This window comes from Paroedura picta, chromosome 3 (assembly GCF_049243985.1).
Source record: "Paroedura picta isolate Pp20150507F chromosome 3, Ppicta_v3.0, whole genome shotgun sequence".
NCBI classification, from domain to species: domain Eukaryota; kingdom Metazoa; phylum Chordata; class Lepidosauria; order Squamata; family Gekkonidae; genus Paroedura; species Paroedura picta.
Window position 1 is genome coordinate 25,703,038 of NC_135371.1, and position 27,270 is coordinate 25,730,307.

The 27,270-nt window shown below is 44.4% G+C and overlaps 1 protein-coding gene across 1 annotated transcript; it reads right to left on the reverse strand.

Annotated features, from left to right (window-relative positions):
- Positions 1-535: 535 nt before the first annotated feature.
- Positions 536-26,667, reverse strand: MDFIC2 (MyoD family inhibitor domain containing 2). Its single transcript, XM_077331357.1, has 3 exons — positions 26,602-26,667; positions 19,886-20,101; positions 536-1,429 (listed from the first exon to the last, which is right to left on the reverse strand). The coding sequence occupies exons 2-3, from the start codon at positions 20,067-20,069 to the stop codon at positions 1,170-1,172; spliced, it is 444 nt and encodes a 147-aa protein (XP_077187472.1). The 5' UTR covers positions 20,070-20,101; positions 26,602-26,667; the 3' UTR covers positions 536-1,169.
- Between the last annotated feature and the right edge of the window lie 603 nt (positions 26,668-27,270).

Genomic DNA, 27,270 nt, shown 5'->3' on the forward strand with positions numbered 1-27,270 from the left:
GAATAGGATGTTCATTAAGAATAATAATAGTAACAGTTTACATTAAATTTCTCCAGACTAAACACTGCCATTTTTTTAACAACAAAAAGAGATTATTCAATGCATTTCTGCAAATGTATTTGTTTCCTGAGAGTATAAAACATCTTACATCCTCCTGCTTATATGTGACCAAACAAATGAGCTGAAAGAGTCTGGGTGATTCTCTCCTTCTCATCTTTCACTTTCCTTTTCTGATAAAGCCAGTGCTTACAAAGCAAAAATCATGCCTAACTGGTTAGCACATAAGGAAAGGATCAGATGGAAAAGTGCTGCAGACTTCCAACACATGCTCTTAAAATTTGCTTGAGATTTTTTTTTTTTAAAGATCAATCTGCTGTAAGTGTGACTACCCAGGCTTCTAATTCATTTAATTTTCTTTTTGACCTAAACCAAACATCTGCCCATCTGTGTGTGTTTTAAGAGACTACATAAATAAATGTTTAATTACAAAAGTATAGATCTTCATTCATTATTAATAACCAACAATGTGTGTGTGTGTATCCATTAGGAAGACAAACAATTGAATTTCATTTGTACATATGGATGTGGGGGAAGCATCATTGAAGGTTTCCAAAAGTGCGGGAAATAAATTGAATCCATGGCATATGAAGAGAAGAATGGCCGTCTTGAGCTGAAATCCTACAACATAACCGCTAGAGAGAAATCTGTGGAAACTCACAAGCAGGGCATGATGCCAACTCCCTGTTACTGACTTCCAGGGGATATGTGCTGTGAAGATGGAGGCTTCATCCAGCTATTATGACTCGGTAACTTTAAAAAAAACCTGTATCTATGGGTTTTTTTAACCATATTTTGTGGTATTCAAAAAAGGTGCCTCTCCAGCCACAATCTAGAATTCTATACACAGAATTCTCTCATGTTCCTACACCATCCCTCCCCATGGATAGCCACTAGGAAACCCTACAAAATCCAGGAATTTCTCTTTGATGCTACAAAGGAAGTTTAAGATGGATAATCTAAGGCTGTTACCCAGCCTTGGCTGGCAAATATGATCTCTTTATGAATTGTATTGTATGTGTGTGTGGTTTTTTTCCCTTGTTTAAATGGATATACTCTTTTGTCAGTTTCAGCCAAGGAGGTTCCTGGGAATTTGGTCCATGGTTTCAGCATTAGTGATAACAGACTTGAGAGATCTCCAGCGCTAGTTCCAGACACTCACTGGTTTCGTGACAAGATTCCAGGATGCTGCAATCGATGTCACAGTCACAGCTGCAGTCGCCGTTGCTGTGGTCGTCGCTTGAGGTTTGGTGGTATTTATGGGAAGGGCAGCACACTTGCATCAGCCAGTTTTCACAGACATCAGGCAACATGAACAGAAAGTCCCAAAACTGGCAGAACAAACAAGCCAGGATGAGCGTGGCACATTCATCTGTTTTCAAAAAAAAAAGAGCAAGGAGTGAGTCACTTAGAATAGATCTAAGAATGTTCCTATATACCTACTGAATAAGCATATAGCATTCCACACTTACCACATGTGGAATATGATAGCTTATACTGAAGCATGAGATCATCAAGGTCAATATAATAAGAACAGAAGAAGAGTCCTGTTGGATCAGACCAGTAGACCATCTAGTCCAGCATCCTGTCTCATACAGTGGCCAACCAGTTTCCTTTTGACAGCCAACAACAAGTCTTAGGAGCCAAGGCATTCCCCTGATGTAGCCTCTTGGCTCTGGGATTCAGAGGATTATTGCCTCTGAAAAGGGTGGTTACCCTCAGTCACCATGGCTAGTAGCATTGGTAGACCTATCCTCCATGAATCCATTTAATCCTCTTTTAAAGCTGTTCATTCCTGTGGTCATCACTATATCCTCTAGCAGCAAATCCCACATTGTAATCACTCTCTGTGTAAAGCACTGATTGCTTTTGTCCATCTGGAATCTACTGCCCATCAGTTTTGTTGGATTGCCTCAAGTTCTAGTATTTTGGGAAAAGAAGAAAAATGTCTCTGTGCCAACTCTCTCCACTCCATACATAATTTTATAAACGTTTATCTTTCCACTTTGAAGTCTCTTTTCTGAACTGAAAGGTCTCAGAATCCTCAGACGTTCCTTATGGGGAAGGTGCTCCAACTCCCCCAATCATCTTGGCTGTCCTCCTCTGTACTTTTTCCAGCTCTGCAATGTCCTTTTTTTTTTTAGATATGGTGACCAGAACTGTACACAGTATTCCAAATGAAGATGTGTCATAGAGCTATACAGGGGCATTAGAGATGAGCATGAACTAGCTCACAAGCCAAAATTTGGCAGACAGTTGGACTGGTTCAGAGCCTGGAAGTGATGTTCAGGGAAGGCACCATCCCCAACTTTTACTGGAATTTTGTCCCATTCAGTGCAGCTATTTGAGGCTATTTAAATCTGAGCAGAGTGGAGTCTGCAGCTGAGCTGTCATCAATTGGTTTCCATTCATCCTGTTAGGTTTAAATGGCTGGCAGTCTTTTCATTGGTTAATTGGGGAGCAAAGCAGACCAGTGAAATGGCTGCTAGCCATTTAAGCCTAGCAGTAGCTGACTGGTGGGCCCATCCTGTTGCTAGGCTTAAAGGACTACAAGCTATTTCATTGGTTGGTTTCACCCATCAGCTGTTAAGTTTAAATGGCCGTGAGTCATTAAACTTATATATTTTGCCAGCTTCGATCTCCCTTTCTCCTAAAGGAGGAACCGAACTCACTGGACTAACTCAGTTTGAGTGAGGTCCTTTTGGCTCAGTTTGGAGTTTAGTTCAGGGATCACCCGAAACCTGTGAACCAAGTTTTTTTTTTTAGGTTTGCACCTATCCCTAAGGGGCAATTATAGTATTGGATGTTTTATTCTCAAACCCATCCTAATAATCCCTAACACAGAGTTTGTCTTTTTCACCCTGGAGCATACTGGTTTGACAGCTTCAGTGAGCTCTCCACTATTCCCCCAAGATCTTTTTCCCTGTCGGCAAGTTCAGATCTCATTAGCCTATCCTTGAAGTTGGTATCTCAGTGTACGTCACCCGTCACTTGCCAACACTGAACTTCATTTGCCATATTGCTGCCCACTCAGCCAGTTTGTGGAGGTCCTCTGGGAGCTCTTCACAGTCTACTCAGTGAGGAGACCACTCTGAATTAAATGGAGCCATTATGTGATTCAGTGTAAGGCTGTGTCATATGAATGGACAGACTTACAATGGCTCTCCAGGTCTTGGTTAGAGATCTTTCACATCACCTTCCAGATGGTTCTTTAACTGGAGGTGTTGAGGATTGAACCTGGGATCTTCTGCATGCTCTTCCTCTCAGCCACAGCCCCTTCCCACATTAGATGACTAAAATCATTCTCCAAAGACACCTAGTTTGTACCAGAAGCTGTGCCCTCTGTATTTATGGTTTGTACAAATATGACCACTTTGGTCTGATAATGAAAAAAATACAATTCTATTTCAGTTCAGATTAAGTCCTGGATTCCATGACATTATTTCTGTGCAACCATCATAAAGTTCACTACTAAAATTCAGAAAAATTGTGATTCCCCCTCCCCTTCTGAAAAATAACATTAATGTCTATTTCAGTCTTGGGAATAGAAAAGTCTTCTTGAGTGTGTTGAATGGCAGCCACAAAGTTAAGCCATGCATGTACTAGTACACCAGGGAAAGGCAATGGCTCTGGAGCACACATTTTACAGGAGAAAGGTTCCAAGTTTCCTAACATACCCTCTTGAAAAGGATGTTTGGTAGTAGGTTTTGGAAATATAGAGGCCCCTGGGAGCTTTCACCAGTCAGAGTTGACAATGCTGAGTTAAATGTATCCATGATATGGTTCAGTGTAAGGCTATGTCATGGTTACTGATCTACTCAGACCACTTAGCCCTTCTTAGACGACATCCACATATTGAAATGGATGTGTGTGACGCTGGAAGGAGAGTAAGCAAGTTGGTGTTGGCAGAATTTAAATATCCAAGAGTGTGAAGACCCGGTTTTATTGAGAAGAGAAACAAAATGTGTAAGTAGATGGGGGGGGGGGGAGAGGGAGAGAGAGAGAGAGAGAGAGAGAGAGAGATTCCTAACTGTCTAAGTGTAGGGAAAGAGGTAGGAAGTGTACTCAAAGGAGCAGGAAGTCTCCGGCTCAGCCAATCTGGACTCAGGAGGAGATTATTTGAAAAATATCAGGAAGTTCCTAATCTAAATATGCTAACTATATGTCTCCTCTGATGCCCCCTACTGGATATTCTTATATTTTTAAATCATGTACACTACGGCTATTGCATATTCCAACAGTTGGTTCCACTTTGACCTACACACAATTGTGTTCATATGTATATAAACATTATTCATGTAGGTTCCATTCCCATGACTGTAAACATTTTTTTTAAACCTCAAATTTATCCAAGGATGGGAACAAAGCTGCTTTTTCAAATGCTTCTCATCACAGAGATGGTGACCGGACATGTACACTTCAGATGTTGAGCTTGTGTTGCAGAGAATACCTGGATGGGTTGGAGTCAGCACTGTCATTTTCTCTCTCCCCCCCCCCCCCCACTATTCACTTCAATTCATCAAGTGGGCATCATATGAAGAGGGTAGGGTATGTTGCTTAGGAATTAATCAGTTGCACCCACTTTGGTTCTGGACATGCTCCTGTTTCTCTTCCAGTTTACAGGTGATTTGCCAGAATGTTCTTCAAAACTTAGGGCTTTGAGTGGGCTCACCCAGTGGCTCCTGGACTAGCTCAGGAGTTGGTGTTGTCCTTCATATTTATGTTATTGTCTGTCTCTATCTGTACTGCTCATGTATAGGCAGCAATGGGGGAAAGGCTTTATTTGCTGAATTCCTGCCTGTTACACTGCTGTTTGGGGAAAAAAAATATGCTGTTGGTATCAATAATGAGAAGCTCTTCTTATGGCCAATGTTGTGGTTTCAGGTGTTAGGTGCCAGTGTTGAAATGGGAATTCTTCTCTTAGAAGTTCTATTTAGATCATTGAGCGCTATTGACCTTGGCTTTCAGATAGAGGGGAGAATCCACACATTGTGGCCAGCCTGTCAAGCTTTAGTCAAGCCCCCCCCCCCTCAAAAAAAAATCCTTTACCATATAATCTTTCTTCAGACTTGGCTTTTTAATCACATGCTTGTAAATTTTAAATTATGAGGAAAATATGTGAGAGAGAAAAAGGAGAACGGAATAATCCATACTGGGAAGAACAAGCCATGCCAAGAAGTAACGAATAGTGCATAATTGCATTACAATATTCCAGGTGTCTTGGCAGTCATTCATTAGATGAAGTATTCATAACTGGTCCCGTGAGTCTTTATTCGTGTGCTATTGTACTCATGGAAGAAGTCATTTTGGGGGCACAGTGGTCAGATTTGGGGACATTTTTTAAAAATAATGGTCTTTCTCATACAAAAGACATCAAATACTTTGGGCATTTCTGCAGCATGCCCACAGTCGGCTATGTTTAAATATGTTGGATAATGTACTTTCAAAGCAGATTTCCTCCCTCTCTTTCTAATTTGCAAATATTGTCAGTAAAGTAAGAGGAAAGGAAGCCGGTTATCCATAGATTTGCTGTAGAGCTGTAGAACTGTGACTGACAGAAAGTGATAGTGTGAACTGATCACACAAATACCGCTATCACTGGAAGTGCCATTACACTGAGGAAAACATGAAAGGCACCTGCAGTCACTTTGGAAAGTGCCTCAGACTCTAAGCTGGAGCAACAGGGGTTTTTCTTGATCAGTCTTGAAAGGGAAAGCCATGGCATCCCCACAGGGTAAGAATCCCTGGATAGAATCAGCCCAGGGGCTCATGCACTTTACATAATCAGATACAGTGCACATTGGATGGTTTTTCATCACTTAACACACTGAATCAATGTGATCTTGTGTTATTCATCTTACTGTTGGCTGGATCAGTGGAATCTTTTCCAGACATGTTTGGAGGTATCCAAACCACACATACCGGGAGCACATATTACCAACAGTCTTCTCCAAATGCATGGTGACCGTTTCATCTGCACATGACGCCATGCATGCTTTCAGCTTCAGCCCGTGCTACTTGCATGTTGTCAGATGAAAAGGTGATGGTGCACACTGGGAGAATTTCAAGTAGCATGCGCTCCTGTCATGCACAGTTGTGACATCCACAAAAGGCTGTGGGGTTAACGTAACACAATTGCTAACCACTTGATAAGTTGATCAACTGTATTATCCGCCCAAGGAAGAGGAGAACTTTACCTTACACCAAGAAGCCAGTTTGGTATAGTGGTTAAGAACAGTGTTCCTCTAATCTGGAGAGCCAGGTTTGATTCCCCGCTCCTCCACAAGCAGCCAGCTGAGTGACCTTAGGCTTGCCTCAGTTCTGCTCAAGCTGTTTTCACAAAGCAGTTTCTCTCAGAGCTCTCTCAGCCTCACCTACCTCACAGGGTGTTGGTTTTGGTGAGAGGAAGGGAAGGCTATCGTAAGCTACTTTGAGATTCCTTTGGGTAGTGAAAAGTGGAGTATAAAAAATCAGTTTTTCTTCTTCATCATCTATACCCTATCTGTAAACCGAATAAGCAAATAATTCATAACATTCTCTCTCCCAGCTTGCAGGATGATACCACGACTCCTTTACCGAGAGATGATGCATGCCACGGTGAGTTACTACTTGACAACTTGTCATCTGTCACCCTTTGATGTGCATTTACGTATAGAAGTCACATCATATTTCACAAAGCTCTCTTAACAGGACCGACAAAATGAGACAAGGAGTTCATCCCCAGATAGTTTCAAACTCACGCAAAAGCTTCCTTAAACACCCGAAATGTTGCATTAAAATGTAGTTTTACAGCATCAGGTAATAATACTCGGAAGCACAGCATTGAATTAATTTCTATTAGTAAGCTATCACCCATAATATTATCAATTTTAATAGTTATCTAAATTTGTCAGGGATCTATTTAAGTTCAGACAAGCACAAGTAACTTCCAAGTCAGTCCTGGAGAATGAAAATGACTAGATTTGGGAGATACTTAGTAAATTCATGCTTATATTTTTTTCCGAGTAAATGAACTGAAATAATTATCAAATTGAAACATTTTATAAGGTGACACTGCTGCATTTAATTGTATGAAATTTACAGTGTAGAAAATGTAATCATTTTATCCAGTAGTCCATGGTGTAATTAAGGCTCTTCTCTTTTAGGTACCATATATTTATGAAATTTCCCCCTTTTCTCCCTTTTGCACTGAGATATAAGGAATATCAAATCTGAAATTACTCATCAATTAGGGATCTTTTCAGCTCTCTCTTGAAACAGAAGATCTGTTTCCTTAATAATATGCACGGTCTTCAGTTTATTAACCTCGTTGGCATCTGCATAATTTTAATCAGAGAATGGATATTGCTCTTAAAGCTTCCCCCCATTATTCTGGGGGAAGGGCCACACAAAAAAAGTACAACATTTCAATAATAAAGTAACGTTTCAGTGCATAGACTATACTGTACTGTAAAGATGCTCTTAAATCCCCATCATAACACGCACTGTGAAACTGTCCTAATGGAAATTAACCCTTTTGCAAAATCTGCATGTGTCAGTGTTGTCCCCCCCATCTATTAAGAGAGGAATGTATATAAATAATAGATATTAGCAATTAAGCGTTCATTTCTATGCATTCGTGTATATATTTGCAAATTTAAAAAGCCATAAACTGCAGCAAAGCAGTTTCAGCCTTCCTGTTTTTGTAGCTGCTCATCCAAAAAGAGAGAAGCATGATTGCATTTATCTCAATACGAACAATGACCTCACCTTGTCCATCAGTAGATGGTTACAAAAGAACCAGATTTAATAATGTGGCTATGCTGACTTCACTCTACAATTCCACACTCTTGGTGGCTTGTTTGTCAAGCGAGGCTCGATGTACACTGCCAACTCCTAAAACAGGATCTGATCCAAATATACCATATTTATGTCAGATTTTCCACTAATGTTTCTGGGCTGATGCTAATAGAACCGTTTTTGGAAAGACAGCTATGTTTGTCCTTCGGTTTGTGTCATTCATTATCCCACACTGCTGGCTTCAATGAAAAATGCTGTTTGGGTTTTTTCTTTTTTGTGACATCCAGATTTAGCTTCTGCCTGCATTGCAATTCTGTGGCGTTTAGAAAATATTTTTTGACCTCCGCCTAATGGCTGTGTGTCGCCTATGTTTCATTAAAGACAAATAGAGGCTATATTCCCATATACATTAATCTAAGCAAAAGCTGCATAGAATGAAATAGGGTTTCTTTCTAAGTAAATACGCATTGAATTGTGTTGTCAGCAGAAAAGAGTTGTGGTTCACTGGTAGAGTTTCTGCTTGGCACACAGAAGGACACCAGTTGTAAGGACCAGGCAGTGATTGTTATGAAAGACCTCTAGCTGAGACCCTGGAGAGTCACTACTAGTGTGAGTAGACCAGGGTTTCCCAACAAAGGCCCCTCAATGGTACAGCAGTGTGGGGGTTTTCAAAATGGCAGCTGAGGAAAGCCCTCCTACCCTGTGCCTGTCATTTATAAATCTCAGTGACCGTTTACGCACTGGAGATTTCATGCCAGGCTGCAGGCTGGAGTTTTAGTCATGGAAGGTTGCTCCACCTCTTCCTGCACCCACGCAGGGGAGCATTTGGCCTGATGCACCTCATCCACCCCTGATTTGTGCTCCTGCACGGGAGCTGGGGCAGTGAAGTTCCCAGTGCATAAATGGTCAGTGAAAAGATTTTAAAAAAATCTACCCCTATTTGGGTAGGTTGACCTGTTTCTCCTCTCTCTCTCTCTCTCTCTCTCTCTCTCTCTCTCTCTCTCTCTCTCTCTCTCTCTCTCTCTCTCTCTCTCTCGTGTATGTGTGTGCATATTCACATGCATGCCACCTGGTAAATGTCCCCTGAAATTATTCCCACTCACAGACTTACTGCTACTTAAAGCTAGAGCATTTGCAGCTGTCCTTTGTCATGAGCAATCAAGTGCACTATACTATGACCTGGAGCAAGCATTCGATTACATCTATGGAATTCATATCTAGAAGATCTGTCTGCTCATTTGATGAAGAATAAACATTTCTAACCCCTTGTGCGTATGAACTATTAGGTCAAAGTGAAAGAGTGTGAAAGAGTCCAGGAGTCCAACACTACCCAAGAAGTGTCGCTTTCCAGCTGGTAAATATGTATGTCTGCATGAGAGAATAGATAAAATGTAGATCAGTAGATAAAATGATGGGCTAGGATGGGGAAGACAAGTTTGAATCCTTACTCTGCCATGATAACTCACTGAAGGACTTTGAGCCAGGTACTCTTTCACCCTAACATACATGACAAGGTTGTTTTTTTAAAAATGGAGGCATTGGAGTAGTGTTGTAAAACAGACCTTTTCCACATGACGAATCTGCCCCTGGACAGCCTCTGGTTGCTGGCGGGTTTTAGAGTCTCCTCCACATGACGTTGTCTGCATCCCAAGGCTGTCCAGGGACTGGCTCGTGTATTGCCCAGATTTGCCTCAAGATGAGAGAAACCTCAAAAAGTGGATTTGACACTGTTTATATCGCAACCAATCGGTGAGCAACCAGTGAGCAACCAGGGGCAAGCCCATATGGAGGGAGAAAGGTGCAATAGTCTTTGCAGCATTGTCCCACCCTTGCACCCACCTTCCCCTCTCTATTTCCTGCTCCAAGTAATTAAAAATATGGCTCAGTCCATGCTGCAACATGACTGCAAAGCTACATTGTCAAAGGTAAAATAAAATCTTCTGCAAACTGTCCACAGCCCTGGGAAAGGGGTAGGGGTGATCGAGCAACCTTTTCCTGATCATACAGGGATCTGATCACTTTGTTTTTAAGCCAACCATTTACACAAAATGACACTTTGGGCTCCAGTTACCATGTTCAGCATCTTAGAAATCCACCCAGACAGAAATAAAGTCCAAAAGAACACGAATCCCATAAATATGCATCTGTGTTGTGGCATTACTGCATAGCAATGCAGAAGTGCCTTTGTTTAAAATAATAATTTTGGGGCTCAGGGGAGAAGAAAGTTTAAGTCCACGAGAGAATTGCTGTGCTGTGATTGGTGGCTTGTTATGATTGACAAGACAATGAGCGGTGGGAAAAGATCAGCTTGCAGCCTCATTGCGAGGCAAAAAGCCATAGTGAGGCAGAAGGAAAACACGGGAGGGGTGTCCCATGTGGAGGGCTGCAAATGCAAGATTTACCATCCTGCATTTGCAAGCAGGAGGCCATGGAACCACAATGGGGAAAAACGAGCTCCTTGTAAGATGGAGGTCTTCTGCCAGGCATTTGGTTGAGGCTGGGCTGAGACCGGGGTAATAAGATCAGCCCTCCCTTTCTTCATTGGTTTCCCCCCCCCCCTGGGCAATTATTGCTGGAGGTCAGTGATTGGGCATTAAAACTGGGAACGGAGGAGTTGAGGCACTGGGGTTGCGTGAAGTGGGGTAACACAGCATTAAGTGGCTGTGATTGTATTGCAAGTTGTTTTTAAGCATATTTTAGGGGATTTTTTAATAATGTTTTTATGTTTTAATGTAAACTGCCATGAGCCAGCCTAGCCAAGAGTGGCGGTATATAAATCAAATATTAAATAAAGGAATAAAGGAATGTGGAATATAAATATATCTAAGCAAATGAATACGCCAGTAGCTGCTGAACATTTAGATCTAACAGCGCCATCCCCAAAAAGAGTGACAGCCTTCAGACCACATTGACGCATAATTCTGTTTAGGACTATATGGGTAGTTCATAGAATCATAGTGTTGAAAGGGACCTCCAGGTCATCTAGTCCAACCCTTGCAGAATGCAGGAACTCACAACTAGCTGCCCACTCAAAGTCACACCAATCTCATGCCCAAGTGGTCCCTTGACCAAAAATCTCCAGAATCCACCCTGGCCTGTAAGAAATTCATCTACCATCCCACAGTGACAATCAGCAATTCCCTACGTATGTAAGGAAGGGCCACAAGAGGTCCACAAGAGAGCCACACTGGCACATCCCTTGCTGCTCACCTGCTTACGATCCAAGTTAATAAAATCAGCATTTCTGACAGATGACTTTCTAGCCTCTGCTTAAAGACTTCCAAGGAAGGAGACCCCACCACTGCCTGAGAAAGCTGATTCCAATGAGGAATTGTTCTAACTGTCAGGAACTTCTTCTGGATGTTTAGCTGAAAATTCTTTTGAATTAATTTCATCCCATTAGTTCTGGTCCCACCCTCTGGGGCAACAGAAAACAACTCTGCTCCATCCTCTATGGGACAGCCCTTCAAGTATTTGAAGGTGGTTTTCATATCACCTCTTAGTCATCTCTCCAGGCTAAACAGACCAAGTTCCCTCCAACCTTTCTTCACATGACTTGGTTTCCAAACCCTTCACCATTTTCATAGCCCTCCTCTGGACACACTCTAGTTCGGCTAATAAACTGGCCATGTTATCATAATATCTTTGCTACTGTTTGATTTCAGTGGTTCAGGGAAGAGACCATCTACATTTGAGAAGCCCTTTCCATTAACAATAGCTAAAGTTCTCTTGCTACAGGAAGATATGAGAGAGTACTGGTTATTGTGCAAGATCAGTCATATAATAGATCCTACCCTAATGGTTGCTTTGGAGCATTGTGGTTTCTTGTGCTGATCTGTACTTAGTATTTCTTAGTTCTCAAGGATCATTAATATGATAGATTATTATTATTATTATTATTATTTGGATTTATATCCCGCCACTCCCCGTAGGCTCGTGGCGGGTCACAGGAGTCCTATCCCCATTAAAATACCCATTAAAAGACTTTAAAACAATCCCAACATGGCGGAACTTATTATTCCCACCCCTGCTATCAGAGCGGCAGGGAGGGTGGGGAGGAGATGCTAAGTCTGGGGGGGGGGGAATGTTGGCACTCATTCGCTGACCCCGGCCTCAACCAAAAACCTGGCGGAAGAGCTCCGTCTTGCAGGCCCTGCGGAAAGCTGGTAAATCCTGCAGGGCCCGCAGCTCACCCGGGAGCTCGTTCCACCAGGTAGGGGCCAGGACCGAAAAGGCCCTGGCCCTGGTCGAGGCCAGGCGCGCTTCTCTAGGGCCAGGAACGATCAGGAGATTCTCCCCCGCTGAGCGTAAAGCCCTGCGGGGGATGTAGGGCGGTAGGCGGTCCCTCAGGTATGTGGGTCCCAACCCGCGTATAGCCTTAAAGGTCAAAACCAGAACCTTGAACCTGATCCGGGCAGCAATTGGCTACCAATGCAGCTGCTTCAGCACAGGCTGGATATGGGCCCTCCAAGGTGTGCCAGTGAGGACCCGAGCAGCTGCGTTTTGCACTAGCTGGAGTTTCCGGATCAGAGACAAGGGTAGGCCGGCGTAGAGCGAGTTACAGAAATCTATTCTGGAGGTGACTGTCGCATGGATCACTGTAGCCAAGTGGTCAGGGGACAGGTAGGGCACTAGTAGTCGGGCCTGGCGGAGATAGAAAAACGCCTGACCCGCTACTCTCTTGACCTGAGCCTCCATAGTCAGGGAGGTATCAATGGTCACCCCCAAATTCCTGGCCTGGGGCGCGATAGTAAGTTGCGTTCCTGCCAGGGTGGGTAAGCGCGCTGCCTGGTCCTGCCCTCTGCCTCCCAGCCACAGGACCTCCGTCTTGGAGGGGTTGAGTTTCAGGCGACTCTGCTCGAACCATTCAGTCACTGCTTCCAAACATCTGGCGAATGGTTCCGGGGGGGAGTCTGGGCGGCCGTCCATGAGGAGATAGAGCTGGGTGTCATCAGCGTACTGGTGGCAACCCAGCCCAAAGCTCCGTACGAGCTGGGCCAGAGGGCGTAGAAAGATGTTGAATAACGTGGGGGAGAGGACTGCGCCCTGCGGTACCCCACAGGGGAGTCCGTAGGGACGCGAGAACTCTTCCCCCACCGCAACCCTCTGGGTCCGGTTCTGGAGAAAGGAGCGTATCCAGCGCAAGGCTGTGCTCCGTATCCCCGTGCCGGCGAGGCGGTGGATCAGAAGGTCGTGATCCACGATGTCAAAGGCCGCCGATAGATCCAGAAGGACCAACACGGCCGACCCGCCTCTGTCCAGCTGGCGACGGAGATCATCCAAAAGGGCGACCAACACCGTCTCCACCCCGTGGCCAGGACGGAAGCCAGACTGATATGGATCGAGTGCCGAAGTTTCCTCCAAGAATGCCGAGAGCTGGTCAGCCGCAGCCCTCTCCACCACCTTGCCCAGGAACGCCAGATGCGATACTGGGCGGTAGTTGGCAGGGTCCTGCGGGTCCAGCGTTGATTTTTTTAGGAGAGGGCGAACCACTGCCCCCTTTAGCCGCTCAGGAAACTCCCCTGAACTTAGGGAGGAGTTGATGATGTCTCTGAGCTGGCCTCCTATCCCCTGGCCGCCTCCCTTGAGGAGCCAGGAAGGGCAGGGATCAAGGGGGCAAGTGGTCGCCCTGACCGAACTCAGCAACTTGTCCACTTCGGGAAGAGAGAGCCGCCTGAAGCCATCAAACCTCACTACCAAAGGCGGCCAACAGGTCTCCAGTTCATTTACTGTATTAATTGTGGCGGGAAGGTCGCGACGGAGTGACAAGACTTTATCCGCAAAATGGCTCGCAAATGCCTCGCAGCCAAGTGCCAGTTGTCTAGTATTTTGGCGCCCCTCAAGGGCGGTGAGTGATCTAACTACCCTGAATAATTGGGCCGGGCGAGAGCTTGCGGACGCGATTTCCGTGGCAAAAAACTCTCGTTTAGCCACTTTCACCGCCATCTCATACGCCCTCATAAGCGTGCGATAAGATGTTCTTGTAACCTCGTCACGAGTCTTCCGCCACACTCGCTCCAGTCGTCTCACTTCCCTTTTCTTCTCCCGGAGCGCCCCTGTGTACCAGGGGGCCCGTTTGAGTCGAGGGCAGAGAGGACGTTTAGGGGCGATCTCATCTATGGCAGCCGTCAGGCGGGACTGCCAGTCCTCCACCATAGCCGCTAGTGAGTCGCCAGGAGGCATCGGGTCCCGCAGAGCATTCCGGAATCCAATCGGATCCATAAGTCTCCGCGGGCGGGCAAAAATCCGCCCACCGCCCAACTGGGGAGGGGGTGGTATCCTGAGCCGAGCCCGCAGGGCGTAGTGGTCTGACCACGGCACAGCCAAGGCTGCATCCAGAACCACCTCTATCCCAGCACCAAAAATCAGATCGAGTGTGTGGCCGGTGTGATGGGTAGGGCCGGTAACAAATTGCGAGAGCCCCAGCGTTGCCATGGAAGACACCAGGTCTCCGCCAGGTCCTGAGGACGGCGCATCCGCATGAACATTGAAGTCACCCAGGATTAAAAGCCTGGGAAACTGCAGCGCCCAGGCGGCCGCCGCCTCCAGCAGGCGGGGCAGGGCATCTGGCTGGGCGTTGGGCGGACGGTATACGAGCCAGATAGCCAAGCTCTCGACCAAGCCCAACTCAATACCGACACACTCCACTCCCCCGATTTCCGGCCCCGGGAGAGCCCTGTAGGCGAAAGCCTCCCGGACCAGGATTGCCACCCCCCCTCCCCTCTTGTGGGTCCGAGATTGGTGGAGGACTGAGTAGCCTGGGGGTGCCAGATCTCTCAAGGCCACCAACTCTCCTTCCTTCACCCAGGTCTCAGTCAGGCACGCAAGGTCCACCTTCGACTCAGCGAAGAAGTGTTGCAAAGTTGCAACTTTGTTCTTAATTGACCTTGCGTTGCACAAGACCAATGTCGGACCCTTTTCTCCCCTAGCCTCCACCCTCACATCTCTGGGGATGGGACGGAGGTTAGAAGGGAATCGAGCGCACCCAGAGCGCCGGCCGTGTCTCCACGGCCGGGCCCTAAATGGGACACCAGCGCTCCCAACCCTTCTCTTGTCCAACCTTGTCCCCCAGCCATAACGCCCTTGGCCCATGATCGTTGGGATCCTGGCCCCAGTTTGGGCCCCCCCCCAGGAAAATACTCCCCATCCATAGCCCCACTCTCCGCTCCCCGAGAGAGGATCCTACTACTCCTAAGCTAGCTTCTCCTTCCCTAGCTGCACTTCACCCGCCCTAACCCACCCGTCCCACTCTAATCTAGTCCCTCCCAACCCCCCCTCCCCTCCCTGCCTCCCCTAGCAGCTAGTGAGGTAGGTTTAGCCACCCAGCGAGATCCCGCCTGAAACAGGGGTTCTCTCTGCCTGGTGGGTCAACCTCCCCAACTCAGCTGAGCCTGATTCTATCCCTCATCCTCTCTCGGTGACGACCCCCCAATCACCCCCCTCCGCCCCGCACAGAACAGATGTGACACACTCCAGCACTGTTTGATGACAATCCATTCTACTGCTGTCTTCTAAACAGCAATATCAGCAACTTTTCATCCAAGCAACAAAAGCATCCCAGATGTTGCAGTGGGGCATTTCATGCCCTTGGAATTTGAATGTTTAAAATCAAAGTCAGAAACAGTGTAAATTGAAATACATCCCTTTGTGACAACCAAGGAGTCATCGACTTCCCGATTACAGAAGGCTTGAATGTTTGTGGACCTTGCATAATGTTACAAGGGAGCCAGGTGTAACTGACAGGAATAAGTATGGGGGAAGAGGCGAGAGTTAGAGGGAGCCAAGCCAAGCAAAGGTCAATAAAATAATGAACTCAGACAAACGTGAAACACAAGTAGGAAATCCTGGGTGGGATCCAGCTAACTTTTCAGTTGGTGGGAAAGGAAGTAGGGAGTCTTTTTTGACTGTGCAAAAAATGCTATGTCTGTGGATCATGGACAAAAGTCATGTGAGTTGTGGAAAGGAGAGGATTGGAGCAGGGCTGAGTGGAAAAGATGGCTGGGTCTAACACTCTGCCTATAGTGTTGGCTGGCTTTTCTGGTAAAATATTCTTCCCATTTCCTTCTAATGAAGCCACTTGATTTAGCTTTTTTAATTACTGGCACTCCTAATTGGAGTTTTTTTTAAAAAAAATTATGACCTTTTAAATGCTTCTTAGAGCCTCTTATGGCGCAGAGTGGTAGGCAGCAGAAATGCTGTCTGAAGCTGTCTGTCCATGAGGTTGGGAGTTCAATCCCAGCAGCCAGCTCAAGGTTGACTCAGCCTTCCATCCTTCCGAGGTCGGTAAAATGAGTACCCAGCTTGCTGGGGGGTAAACGGTAATGACTGGGGAAGGCACAGGCCAACCACCCCGTATTGAGTCTGCCATGAAAACGCTAGAGGGCGTCACCCCAAGGGTCAGACATGACCCAGTGCTTGCACAGGGGATACCTTTACCTTTACCTTTAAATGCTTCTTAAAATAATTTTTGTTTCTGTGTGTGTGTTTTATAATGTTCGATTCATCTTGTAATCCACCTCAAGCCCCACAAAGGAGAAAGACAAGTAATAGGGTACTGAGATACCAGTATTGCTTAACAATTATAACAATATAATAAGTAGACTTCTCCAGAGTCAGCAGACTTCAAAAGTTCTTTAATGTCCGAGACATGTCTGGAACGCCTGAAGCTATAACAATTCTACTTTCTGTTAAGAAATTATTCCTCAGTATTGAAGCTCCTATTGACATAACAACAAATTGAATATCCCTTGCTAAAGCCTTATGGCGAAACGCGTTGGGACTTTTCTGACATTAAAGAACTTTTGAAGTCTACAGACTCTGGAGAAGTCTATTTATTATATTGTTATAATTGTTAAACCATTATGGTGCCTTATTACTTGTCTTCTGTTTGATTCTTCACTGGGTCCTGCCCCTCCTGCTTTAGTTTTGCTTCCACAAGGGAGAAAGGCAGGTCATAAATGTTTTAAATGAATAAAGAAATAAATTGCGCATGAGTGGACCTGGTGGAGGAAGCTTTCCTGACACAATTATTAGTTCTTTTTACAGCACTGTCTTTCCAGTTCCATTTTTTAAGGGGGAGCAATGTTCAGGACACCTTAATAGCAGGTCTACCAAACAGGTTTCTGTGAGCAAGGGCATGGTGGGAAGCAGTTCTGGGAACCACCAGCAACTAACCGAAATGTAGGGAAGCCGTTGAGATCAGTTGAGGTAGCAGCAGCACCACTTATCCCTCCCTTCAGTCTTCTGTGATGTGATCTTCCAAACTTTGCCACAGTGAATGTTTTACGTAAGTACTTCTCTCAGTGCAAATTTATCTCAGCAGTCTTGTGTCCATCCACTGCTCAAGCCTGTACTTCACACACGCATGAAGAGAGGACAATAACCTTTCAAAGGCTACTGGAGCTATGGGTGTATCTCTTGCTTAGGATTCCTTTGCTTGTGTCTGCTCTAAAGTCATTCAGTTTTTCATCCTTCCACAGAATTGGGGGGGGGGGGGGCTTAGTTTTCCATACTCTCATTTCAATGCATCTACATATCGGGAGATGTTCACTGCCATTGGCTTTCTGTTCCTCCATATACCCAGGTTAGTTTCATTTTTCCCCTTCCATTACATATCCATATCTATTTTATATTCCCCAGCATTTTGGAAAGAAGGTTAGATTATTTAGCTTCCCAATTACATTTACATAGTTTTTTCACATCCAGAATTACTGATTTGACCGAGCATCACAAGTTTTGCATAAGTGCTCCCTTATTCATTCAATTACAGTCTATCTCCATTCATTTCAAACTTTTTTTCATGGCATGCTTTCCCTTACCATCATGCGTATGACTTCAACCAAAAATCTACAACAACAACAAAAACTCGTGTATCAGCTTTCAACTCTGCTAAATGTGTTTCCATTTCCTGATGAGCTTTTATAAAATATTCCTGAAAACATCTGTGATCTGTTATCTGCTTTCAGCATTTTTGCCTCAAATTCTTCTTGCATGACATTGCCTTGATATGAAATGTTCTGAAACACTCTGTCTTACCCACTGTGTCACCTGTGAAGGACAGGGGCTACCCACCAAATTCCAGGGGCCCACCCCTTGGATGAAAGGTCAGATCAGGTCGGCAAGAAATCCATCAAGCCCTGGGGGGGAGGAGGGGGGAGGTGTTTCTGGGCAAATCTATGGCAGGTCAAGACTGATTAGAAGCTGTGGTATGGAGTGAGGGTGTGCCATTAGGCCTATGGAGAGAGTGGTGCAGAAGGCCAGGAAGGCCAGACCATAATCAGTTGGACCGGGTCCAGTTATTGAGCCATACTGTTAGGACAGTGGTCCAGAGAAGATAGAAGTGGCTAGAATCAGAGGAGAAGCAGAAAATGGGAAAGAATGAGTGCACCCAGTGGAGTGAGGTTAACTGCCCCAGAGGAAGAAGTTACTGGTCATGTGTTGTGGACTATCAACAAAAATGAAGTAGCTAGCTTGGAGCTATTGCATAAAACTTCATTTGGGCACTACCACCCAGCCTTCTTCTTTCAGGCACTCTGCCTGACCACACCCATCTAAGGCCCATTCATACCCACTTTCATTATTATTTATATACTAGCAAGAAAGCCCATTGCAACCAGGAATACAATGGGCACTAGGTCCCAGGGGACACTGGGAGGTGCAGATCTCTCTCTGTCTCACTCCCTCTCGCTGCATGTATAGAGGCTCAGCCAGGCTAGGAAGAAAGGGGGGGGGGGAGAAAATCCTAAAGGTAAACATTCGCACAAGGAAAAACAGGCTTTAAGAACACCTTTATCCAATATAGCAGATCATATCCACTCTCAGATATTCCAGGAGGAAGGTAGTGTCACTATAGAGTGGATACAGGAAGTTTCAGATGGAAAAAATTAACCCAATTGACACCAGACTGGAAATCAAATCAGGTAAAGATTGATCTTTTAAATTTGAGCTGATAGAAGATAAAAAGTTCAGTGCAGATATGACCCTGGCTGGTTGCATCACATTCAGGGAGTGGCAGTAAGTTTTGTGAAGCTGGTGGGGTCGTACCAAGCAATCAGCAGTCTTGTCAGTGGTGGGTGGAGGGGTAAGCAAGGGCCACTGCTGCACTGAGCCAGGAGCACAAGAGGAACATGGGAAATGGAGGCAGTGCTGGGGAGGAGGTCCCACTCATGATGGCTGGGTTTGCTCCAGCCAACTGCCACCACCATAATAATCATAGCTGCCACCATAGTAGTAGAAGAGTTGGTTTTTATACCCTGATTTTCATTCTCCGAAGAAGTCTCCGAGTGGCTTACAATCACCTTCCCTTCCTCTCCCCACAACAGACACCCTGTGAGGTAGGTGAGCCTGAGAGTTCCCTGGCAGGACTGCTCGGTCAGAACAGCACTATCAGGGTTGTAAGAAGTCCAATGTTACTTGGTTGAGTTTAAGAGAAAATTGGAAAATGGACAAACTTCTTTCAGACTCACTTCCAATCTTCAAACAGTTTTCTAGAGCCTGCTGTATTTCTTTTTGCACAATGGGCTTTATTGCTAGTAATTATTTAAATATCTGCCATGCCCCCCTCCCTTAATCAACTTGGTTGCTCTTTGCTGTATATTTGTCAGCTCTTTAATATTCTTTGGAAGATATGGCAGCCATAATCATATACAACATTCTAAATGAGGCCACACTATGGCTTTTTAAATGGACATTACAACATTGGCCTTTTAAAATTATTATTTTCAGTCCCTTTGTAATAATCCCAAACCTGCCTTGCTTGATTGGCACAGAGTGTCGCCTGCTTTTTGAATAGTTTTCTCATTGTTTTGATTGTCTTTTGCTCTGTGCACAAATGCAATTAAACAGGGTACTAGGATCATGTTCCTCTGGTTGGCCCTGTGCCATCCTGTAATTCAGCATCAAACTGTTCTGAGCCCAATAGATGTAGGCCAAAAATATACATTTTCTTTTCTTTTCCCTCTCTCCCATCCCCTTGCTCTGTTTGTGCCATTAAATACCTGTACTGGACATTAGATTACTTCTAGGAATCATCTTAGTTTACAAAACCTACCATTGCTGTCTCTTTCATGGACTGATGTATTGTCTTCAAGATAGCTGAACTGTGTCCTGCATTTCTCAAGTGATGATAATGTAGATGTACAAGATTCAGACAGCTTTCTTTCCTTGGTGGTGTCTTTGGATGGCACATCTGTGATGCTAAACTCTGATACTGAGCTCAGAACAATACTTTTCATTGGTTTCTCCTCCTTAATTGTTAGCTGATTTTCTAGAGTGGGAAAGATATTGTCAACATTGATTTACCATGATTTGAAATTCAACATTTACCATACATCCCATACCCTTAACACATGTAAGACCCCAAACTCGTCATATTTGATATTCAGTTTGGGGTTCCTCTGAGGTTTACTTTTTGATTGTTCAGTTCAACTGCCCACAAACAAAGGCCCTTAATCTAAAAGATTTTTTACCCTACTATCACTCAATCCACTGAAAATGCTGCTACTGACTTAAAAGAATGAGGGGAGGTTTAAGCTACATGATGTTAATGAACAGAGATTTTAAAGCAAATTGACTGGTTGTGAAACATTCCAGCTGTGACAATTACTTTAATTCTTGAGACAGACCTAAGGGGGCTTTTCTTATGCCCCCCCCCCAACAGAGAAATCTTAACTCAATGTGGTTCAGTTTTGTAATGCTCCAATCTTCTATGTTAAGTAGTGGCAGAGCCATATAAGCGTAATCCTGGTCTCAGGGTAAAATCCTGGTCTCAGTTCTGGAGTCTTCCTCTTGCATCCACCTGAACACTTGTGAGTAGACAATGCAGCATCTCTGATGATAAATATATTTTATACTTTACTGTGTACTATTTAATGATGATAAACTCCTTAACAGCCATGAATGCTGATGCCCTAGATCAGGGGTAGTCAACCTGTGGTCCTCCAGATGTTCATGGACTACAATTTCCATGAGCCCCTTCCAGCAAACACTGGCAGGGGCTCATGGGAATTGTAGTCCATGGACATCTGGAGGAACACAGGTTGACTACCCCTGCCCTAGATGATTTGTATGGTTTTAGTAGGGTTTTTTTTTTATATGTTTGGAACTCGCCTCGGGTGTCGGGGGAGAGGTGAGGAATAAATAAACAAACAAATAAATAAATAAATAGACAGGACACATATTTGGCTCTGTGAGTCACTGTCCTGAAGGTCAAAGATAAAAGGTTGAATAAGTACCATTTGATTTGTGGCTTGCTGGGATCAAATTCACAGAGAACCCCAAACAAGTCCAGAGAGTGGACCAGATAAATATAGAATTGAGTCAGGTGCTCAAGCTTGTCACCTGGTTTTTCCTTACACATTAAGCAATTTAACTTGATCTTAATGCAGATCTTTTTAGTGCTATTGCTTACAGGCTCACTCTCCGAGACCCCCCCCCCGAGACCCTGCTTTTATTATTTTGATTGCATGGTAGAGAATATTAAACCAATAACCAGTTCATCTCCTAGAAATTTAACTAAACAGACTTTTCAACTGCAAGACTTAAAAAAAAAAAACATTTTTTAAAAAACATTTAAATCTGAACCAACTTTCAAAAATCCCCATCATGGACCACTAAATGCCCAAAAGTATTCAATTATACTAGATGGAGAAAATGGGAAGAAATAATCAGCAAATGCTAGATTAACATTTGTTTTATCCATAGGCTGCTCTGTGTATCCAGCCGAGCTTTTTTCCCTTCAAGTGGAAAAGAGGAAAGGAAATCAAAACTAGAAGTATAAAAGGCACAGATTTAACCTGAGTTCCCCATTAAACCACCCTCAAAGAAAATGGTAAAAAAGCTGTCATTCAAGGACTCTTTTGTTTGTTCAGAAATGAAAATAGAGTGCATTTTACTGTCAGACTCCTATTCTGAAAAGTGTTTCCACTAAGTAATGTTATACGTGCCTTGTTACAGCAAGATCAAGTCCTGGTACAATCACCATAACAAGCAACTTGCTATGACAAGCAGGATCCTGCCTTCGAGAACACATTGTTGTCGAGAAGAAAGAGGGGCACAATTATAGGTCTCCATTTCATTTTTATGCAATTACCCTCAGCTCAGCCACAGGCCCATCTACATTATGTCTTTTATCAATTTAATGCTTGCAGAAAGTGTCTGCAGAAATCAAGTTTATGCTGGGCCAGCATGAAATCATGTGGTTAGTTTTTTCCTGTGGAGTTTTTGGCATTATATTGGTATGATATATCCCACCTGAGGCTGGTGGTGGTGGTGGGGAATTAATGAAGACCAATAGGCTTTTAAAATACATAAGGCATCATTTGTATTATTTATGATACGTTTAAATGAGAGTGAAACACAAATTAAATTACAATTAAGCACAGGCAGGATGTCAAAGCCAAGGGGCTAGATTCTGAGAGCACAGTTACATTTTTTAAAAAGCTAGTACAGAACAAGAAAGCTCTGTGACTTCAGCCATCAATCCTATTTCCTTCACATTTCTGTTGGTATGACTCAACAGATGACGAAGGGTTCTTTCTTTAAGTCAAATTTCATCACATTCAGGTCTATCATAGCTTTTACAGAAAGGTGTGCAGGCCATTAAAAGTAATTGCCAAGAATTCTGCAGCATGGTCTAGGGAAAGGAATTTTCAAGGAACCACCTAGATAAAGCATGATGCTACTCAAGGGGAAGACTGCACAGGATCATCATGCTTCCGGGAATACAGAGAGAGAGAAAGAGAGACTGGTCTTGATCTGTATAGTCACATGCATTTATACACCATGGCTGGTGGGGATGCATTGCAAGGAGCACTACAAAAGGCATAGAAGCTCTTATCGCTGTCATGTATTGTGAATCCTTACAGTGTATTGTGTTTTCAAGAATGAAGTCTGCTTGCCTGTTTGTTTGTTACTGCTTCCATGTTGCTGCCAACTTATGGCAACCTCCGATGGGTCTTTGAAGGCAAGAGACATTCAGAGGTGGTTTGTCATTGTCTGCCCCTGGCCTATTATGCACGGCCGCTGAAACGGCGGCATGGAGAACGCGGAGGAGGAAGAAGCAAGCCGCTTATGCACGGGATGGAATGCAATGGCGGCAAAACCCAGAGTATCTGATTATGCACACGGCTACTTCGGAGCCGCTTTTGGTTGCACCCTGGTCCCCAGAAGCTCCACTTTCTTCCGCATCTCGCTAACGTGGCTTTTTCGGTGGCATACGTTGACTCTGCGCCCAGTTGCCACCTGCAGTGTATATAACTGGTGATTTTAGCCGCCGCCATTCCACCCCGAATGCGGACCTTCCACTCCATGCATAATGGGCCTCTGTGTAGCAACCCTTGTTGATCTCCTGCTCAACTATGAACCAGGGCCAACCCTGCTTAGCTTCCAACATCTGATAACATGCAGCTAGCCTCAGAACTCTGGACAACAAAGAAATGTGTGTCCCCAAAATACACCTCCTCAAGTACTTCCAGTGGAACTCCATCAACTGAGGAATGTTGATTTCTCATGACTAAAATCTGAAATGAGCCTCTGTTGTTTTTCCCATTTAAACCTTGCTGTTGGGTTAGCCTGTGTGCTGATTTAACAAGGAGATGAACTCTGCAAATTTAGAAAATCCACAACAATACCATGACCATCTTGGGACTTCCCACCGGAGCCCCTGATGACCTCATCAGTTGTGCCCAGGGGCTGAGCATGGTATTTGCAGTGTAGTGCTGTGGTATGATTGAGTTTCTGGACCAAATCCAGTTCTAAATTTACATAGTAAAAATTAAATGCATCACAAAAAATTGGGTGAGACTTGTCTTGGCAGTAGTACGTATGAAAGAGATCTGGGGGTCTTAGTAGACCATACACTGAACATGAGTCAGCAGCATGATTCAGTAGCTAAAAAGGCAAACAGGAGTTTTGGCTGTATTAAAAGAAGTATAGTGTCCATATTACACAAGGTGATGTTACCACTTTGCTCTGGTTAGACCTCACTTCAGTTTTGGGCACCACAACTGAAGAAAGATGCAGAGAAACTGGAGCATGTCCAGAGGAGGGCTACAAAGATGGTGAGGGGTTTGGAGACCAAGTCATATGAGGAAATCTTGCTCTGTTTAGCCTGGAGAGAAGGTGACTAAGAGGTAATATAATAATTATTTTCAAGTACTTGAAGGACTGTCATATAGAAGATGGAGCAGAGTTGTTTTCTGTTGCCCCAGCAGGTCAGACCAGAACCTATGGGATGAAATTAATTCAAAAGAAATTTTGACTAAACATCCAAAAGAAGTTCCTGGTTCCTTAGTGGAACAGGCTTCCTTGGCAGGTGGTGGGTTCACCTTCCTTGGAATTTTTTAAGCAGAGCCTAGATAGGTATCTGACAGAAATGTTGATTTTATGAATTTAGGCAGATTGTGAGTGGGTGGGCAGGAAGGGATGAGCCAGTATTTGTCTCGTGGCTCTTCCTTACATACCCAGGGAATTGCTAATTGTCGCTATGGGTTGATTAATTTCCTTCAGGCCTGGCTGGATTCTGGAGATTTTTGGTGGAGGGATTACTTGGGCATGAAATTGGGGTCATTGTGGGTAGGTAGGTAGTTGTGAGTTCCTTCATTGTGGAGGGGATTGGACTAGGTGACCCTGGAAATCCCTTCCAACTTTATGATTCTATGATTCTACAGCAAAAAGACCATAAGAAATCCTGAAAAGCATACAAATAGTCCAAAAGGGACAGTTTTTTACCAGTTGTTCGTATTCCCCTAAACTCACTAGAAATTCTGAGTTGCCATTTCAATGCTGTGAAGTACTATTGCACATAAGGATACTTTGACCTTCACGCACCATTTTTGTGTACTAAAGGAAAATCTATTCCTAATGTCATTAAAAGATTAAGAATCTCGGTGGTAGGCCTGTATTCTGGTAATGTGGCTTAATAATAAAGTTTCAATATGAGGCTGGCTAAGCATTTTCCTTCAACCAGATATCTAGTGGAAGTTTAGAAACAGATAATCTTGACAGATTGCTTCCCTTGTGGTTTGTCTTCAGCATCTGGTACTTGTAGATTTCTTTTTTGTTTGCTGTCACTGCATACCCTGTTAAAGTGGCTTGAAGACTGAGATCTATTGTAACTTGAATTATTTGCTCCTTGTTTTTAGATAGATTTTAATGCAGATGCTTTATGCATTTTTTATCATTTAATATTGTTATGTTTTTATATTGTTAGGGTCAGAGATAGGCACAAGTGCACGGATGACGAATGAATTTCCACAAATATTCGCACAATCCATGGTGGCTTGTGGCAGTTCATCTAGATTAGTGATCCCCAACCTGTGGGCCACGGACCACATGTGGTCCGTTGACTAATTGGAGGTGGGCTGCGAAGGACTCCTTCTTCCCCCCCCCCCAGCCCTTTACTTCATCAATGATCCGGCAGGCACACATGTGAAGGCTCAGAGCTCCATGCCTACGCTCGCTGGCATGTTGACAGCTGTGCCTCCCTCCCCGCCCCAGCCACCCCGCCTGTTGAGTGGTCCCCGGTGATAAAAAGGTTGGGGACCACTGATCTAGACCAGAGAGTAGGGCCCCTACTTTTTGCTGTTCATGAGAAAAAGTTGAGTGGCTGGGAGCTCCCTGCCGCTCAGCTATTTGGTTTAAATGGCTTGGAGCCATTCATCCCTTTTTTCAGCTCCCTGTGACTTTTTGCAGGGAGCAGAAAGCAGCTTTTTAAATGCTGGAAGCTACTTTTAAACACTGTGGTAAGCTCCTTGAAGGTTTCATGAAGAGCAGAAGGCAGGGTTTAAATGCCTAGGAACCATTTAAACCTTGCTTTTAGCTCCCCACAGGGAGCAGAAGGAAGGGTTTAAATAGTGCTGGGCTTTGGGCTGTTTTTTGTGGCCTAGTTTAAAGGGGCTGCACAAGGAAGCACAATAGAGCTGAACCTGAAAGAAGAAATCTTCTTGCTGGCCCAGCTTTGGGCTGTCTTGTGCAGCTGCTTTAAGGGAACCCAATGGAACTGAACCCACAGGGAGAAGTCTCCTCATTGGCCCAGCTTTGAGCTATCTGAACAGGTAAAGCCATGACCAGCAGAAAGGAAGAAAGCCTTCTGGGAGGACCTTCACCCTATATTTAACCATCCAATTTTGCACCCCCCCCCCCATTTCAAAGCAAAAGGGAGCAAAACCAAAGGACTAAATGGCTCCCAGAGGGGGGAGCAGAACCAGAGGGTTAAAAGGAGCCCTCCAGTTTGCTCCTCATGGCTTTGAATCTGCTTTTGCCATGAGCAGAATGCAGGGATTTAAATTTTAAATGGCTCAGTTTGATGATGGATGAGACAAGCCATTGGGTGGGGAGGGGCTGTAGAGGTAGAATCTTTAGTTTTAGCAAGAGCCCCATGATAATCAGTTCACTATTCTTTCAGTAAAGAGATTTTCCTTCAATGAAGTCTCCTTATTGGGAGTAATTGACAGAACCTCACAGCAGTCTGTAGAAATGGAAAAGATGGACATTCCCACAGCTTCAAATCCAGGACCCCTTCATAAAACCCCAGGTTGGCTAGCTGCATTCACACCTATGCTAATTGTTCAAATGCTCAGAAAGGATCAAAGACCACAGTGATATGCAGATAGGACCCACGGAAAGGCAGGTCAAATGATTCAAGCGTTGCAAGTTAAAAGTATAAAATATGGTTATGAGATCAAAACTGTCCATGGCAAGGCAGGTCAAGCAATGCAGGCAATACGGACATGGCAAAATCATATGGTTTTGACAACCGAACCTTACCTGGGTGATCGGCTGTGTTCAGGATTACAATCGGGAGAACTTGCAGAGGAAGGGAGCTGGTGGAGCTGTCTTGGAGGAAAATCAAACAATAACACCATCAGCAAATAGTATTGAGGTGTCATTCTTTATGAGTTGCCAATCTCCAGATGGAGCCTGGAGATCTGAAATGTCAAGTTTTATCTGCATGACAACCATGCATGGTAGGCCTCAAATGTTCAGAGAGCGTCAGAGAAGAGACATGCATGAATTCACAGCCGGCTTGAAGGGAAGGGGGTGGTGGAATCCTGAGCAAGAGCAGCAGTTGGCCCTGAAAGGGGGAGATTCCACCAATGTGAGGCTTCGAAAACTTCAGCATTTTGTCAAGGTGTACGATCATGATTTTATGTATATAAATTTGATTTGATTATTTGATATGTTTTAAAGAAATAGTGAAGAGGAATAGTGATGTTTCCTAATTCTCTTTTTTCTTTCATTAAAAATGTGTAAAACCTCCTGAGGACACTTGGCACAAAACACATATGGGTCTAGATTTTTGGAATAAAGAACCATTTCCCCACTGGACCATTTTCTCCATCTCTTTGCTTCTCTTGATGTGGCCTTCTGTTATTTTTTTCATTGAACATTTGTCTGCAGGTGAGACATTTTTTGACCCAGCTAGCATCATTTCCT

What these genes read in the sequence shown, in the direction of transcription:
- MDFIC2 (XM_077331357.1), bottom strand. Translation starts at nt 20,069, where the DNA reads ATGAAAAGTATTGTTCTGAGCTCAGTATCAGAGTTTAGCATCACAGAT. An exon ending in CCATGAAAGAGACAGCAATG is followed by an intron (nt 1,430 to 19,885) that starts GTAGGTTTTGTA and finishes TTTTGAAAACAG; the next exon opens with ATGAATGTGCCACGCTCATC.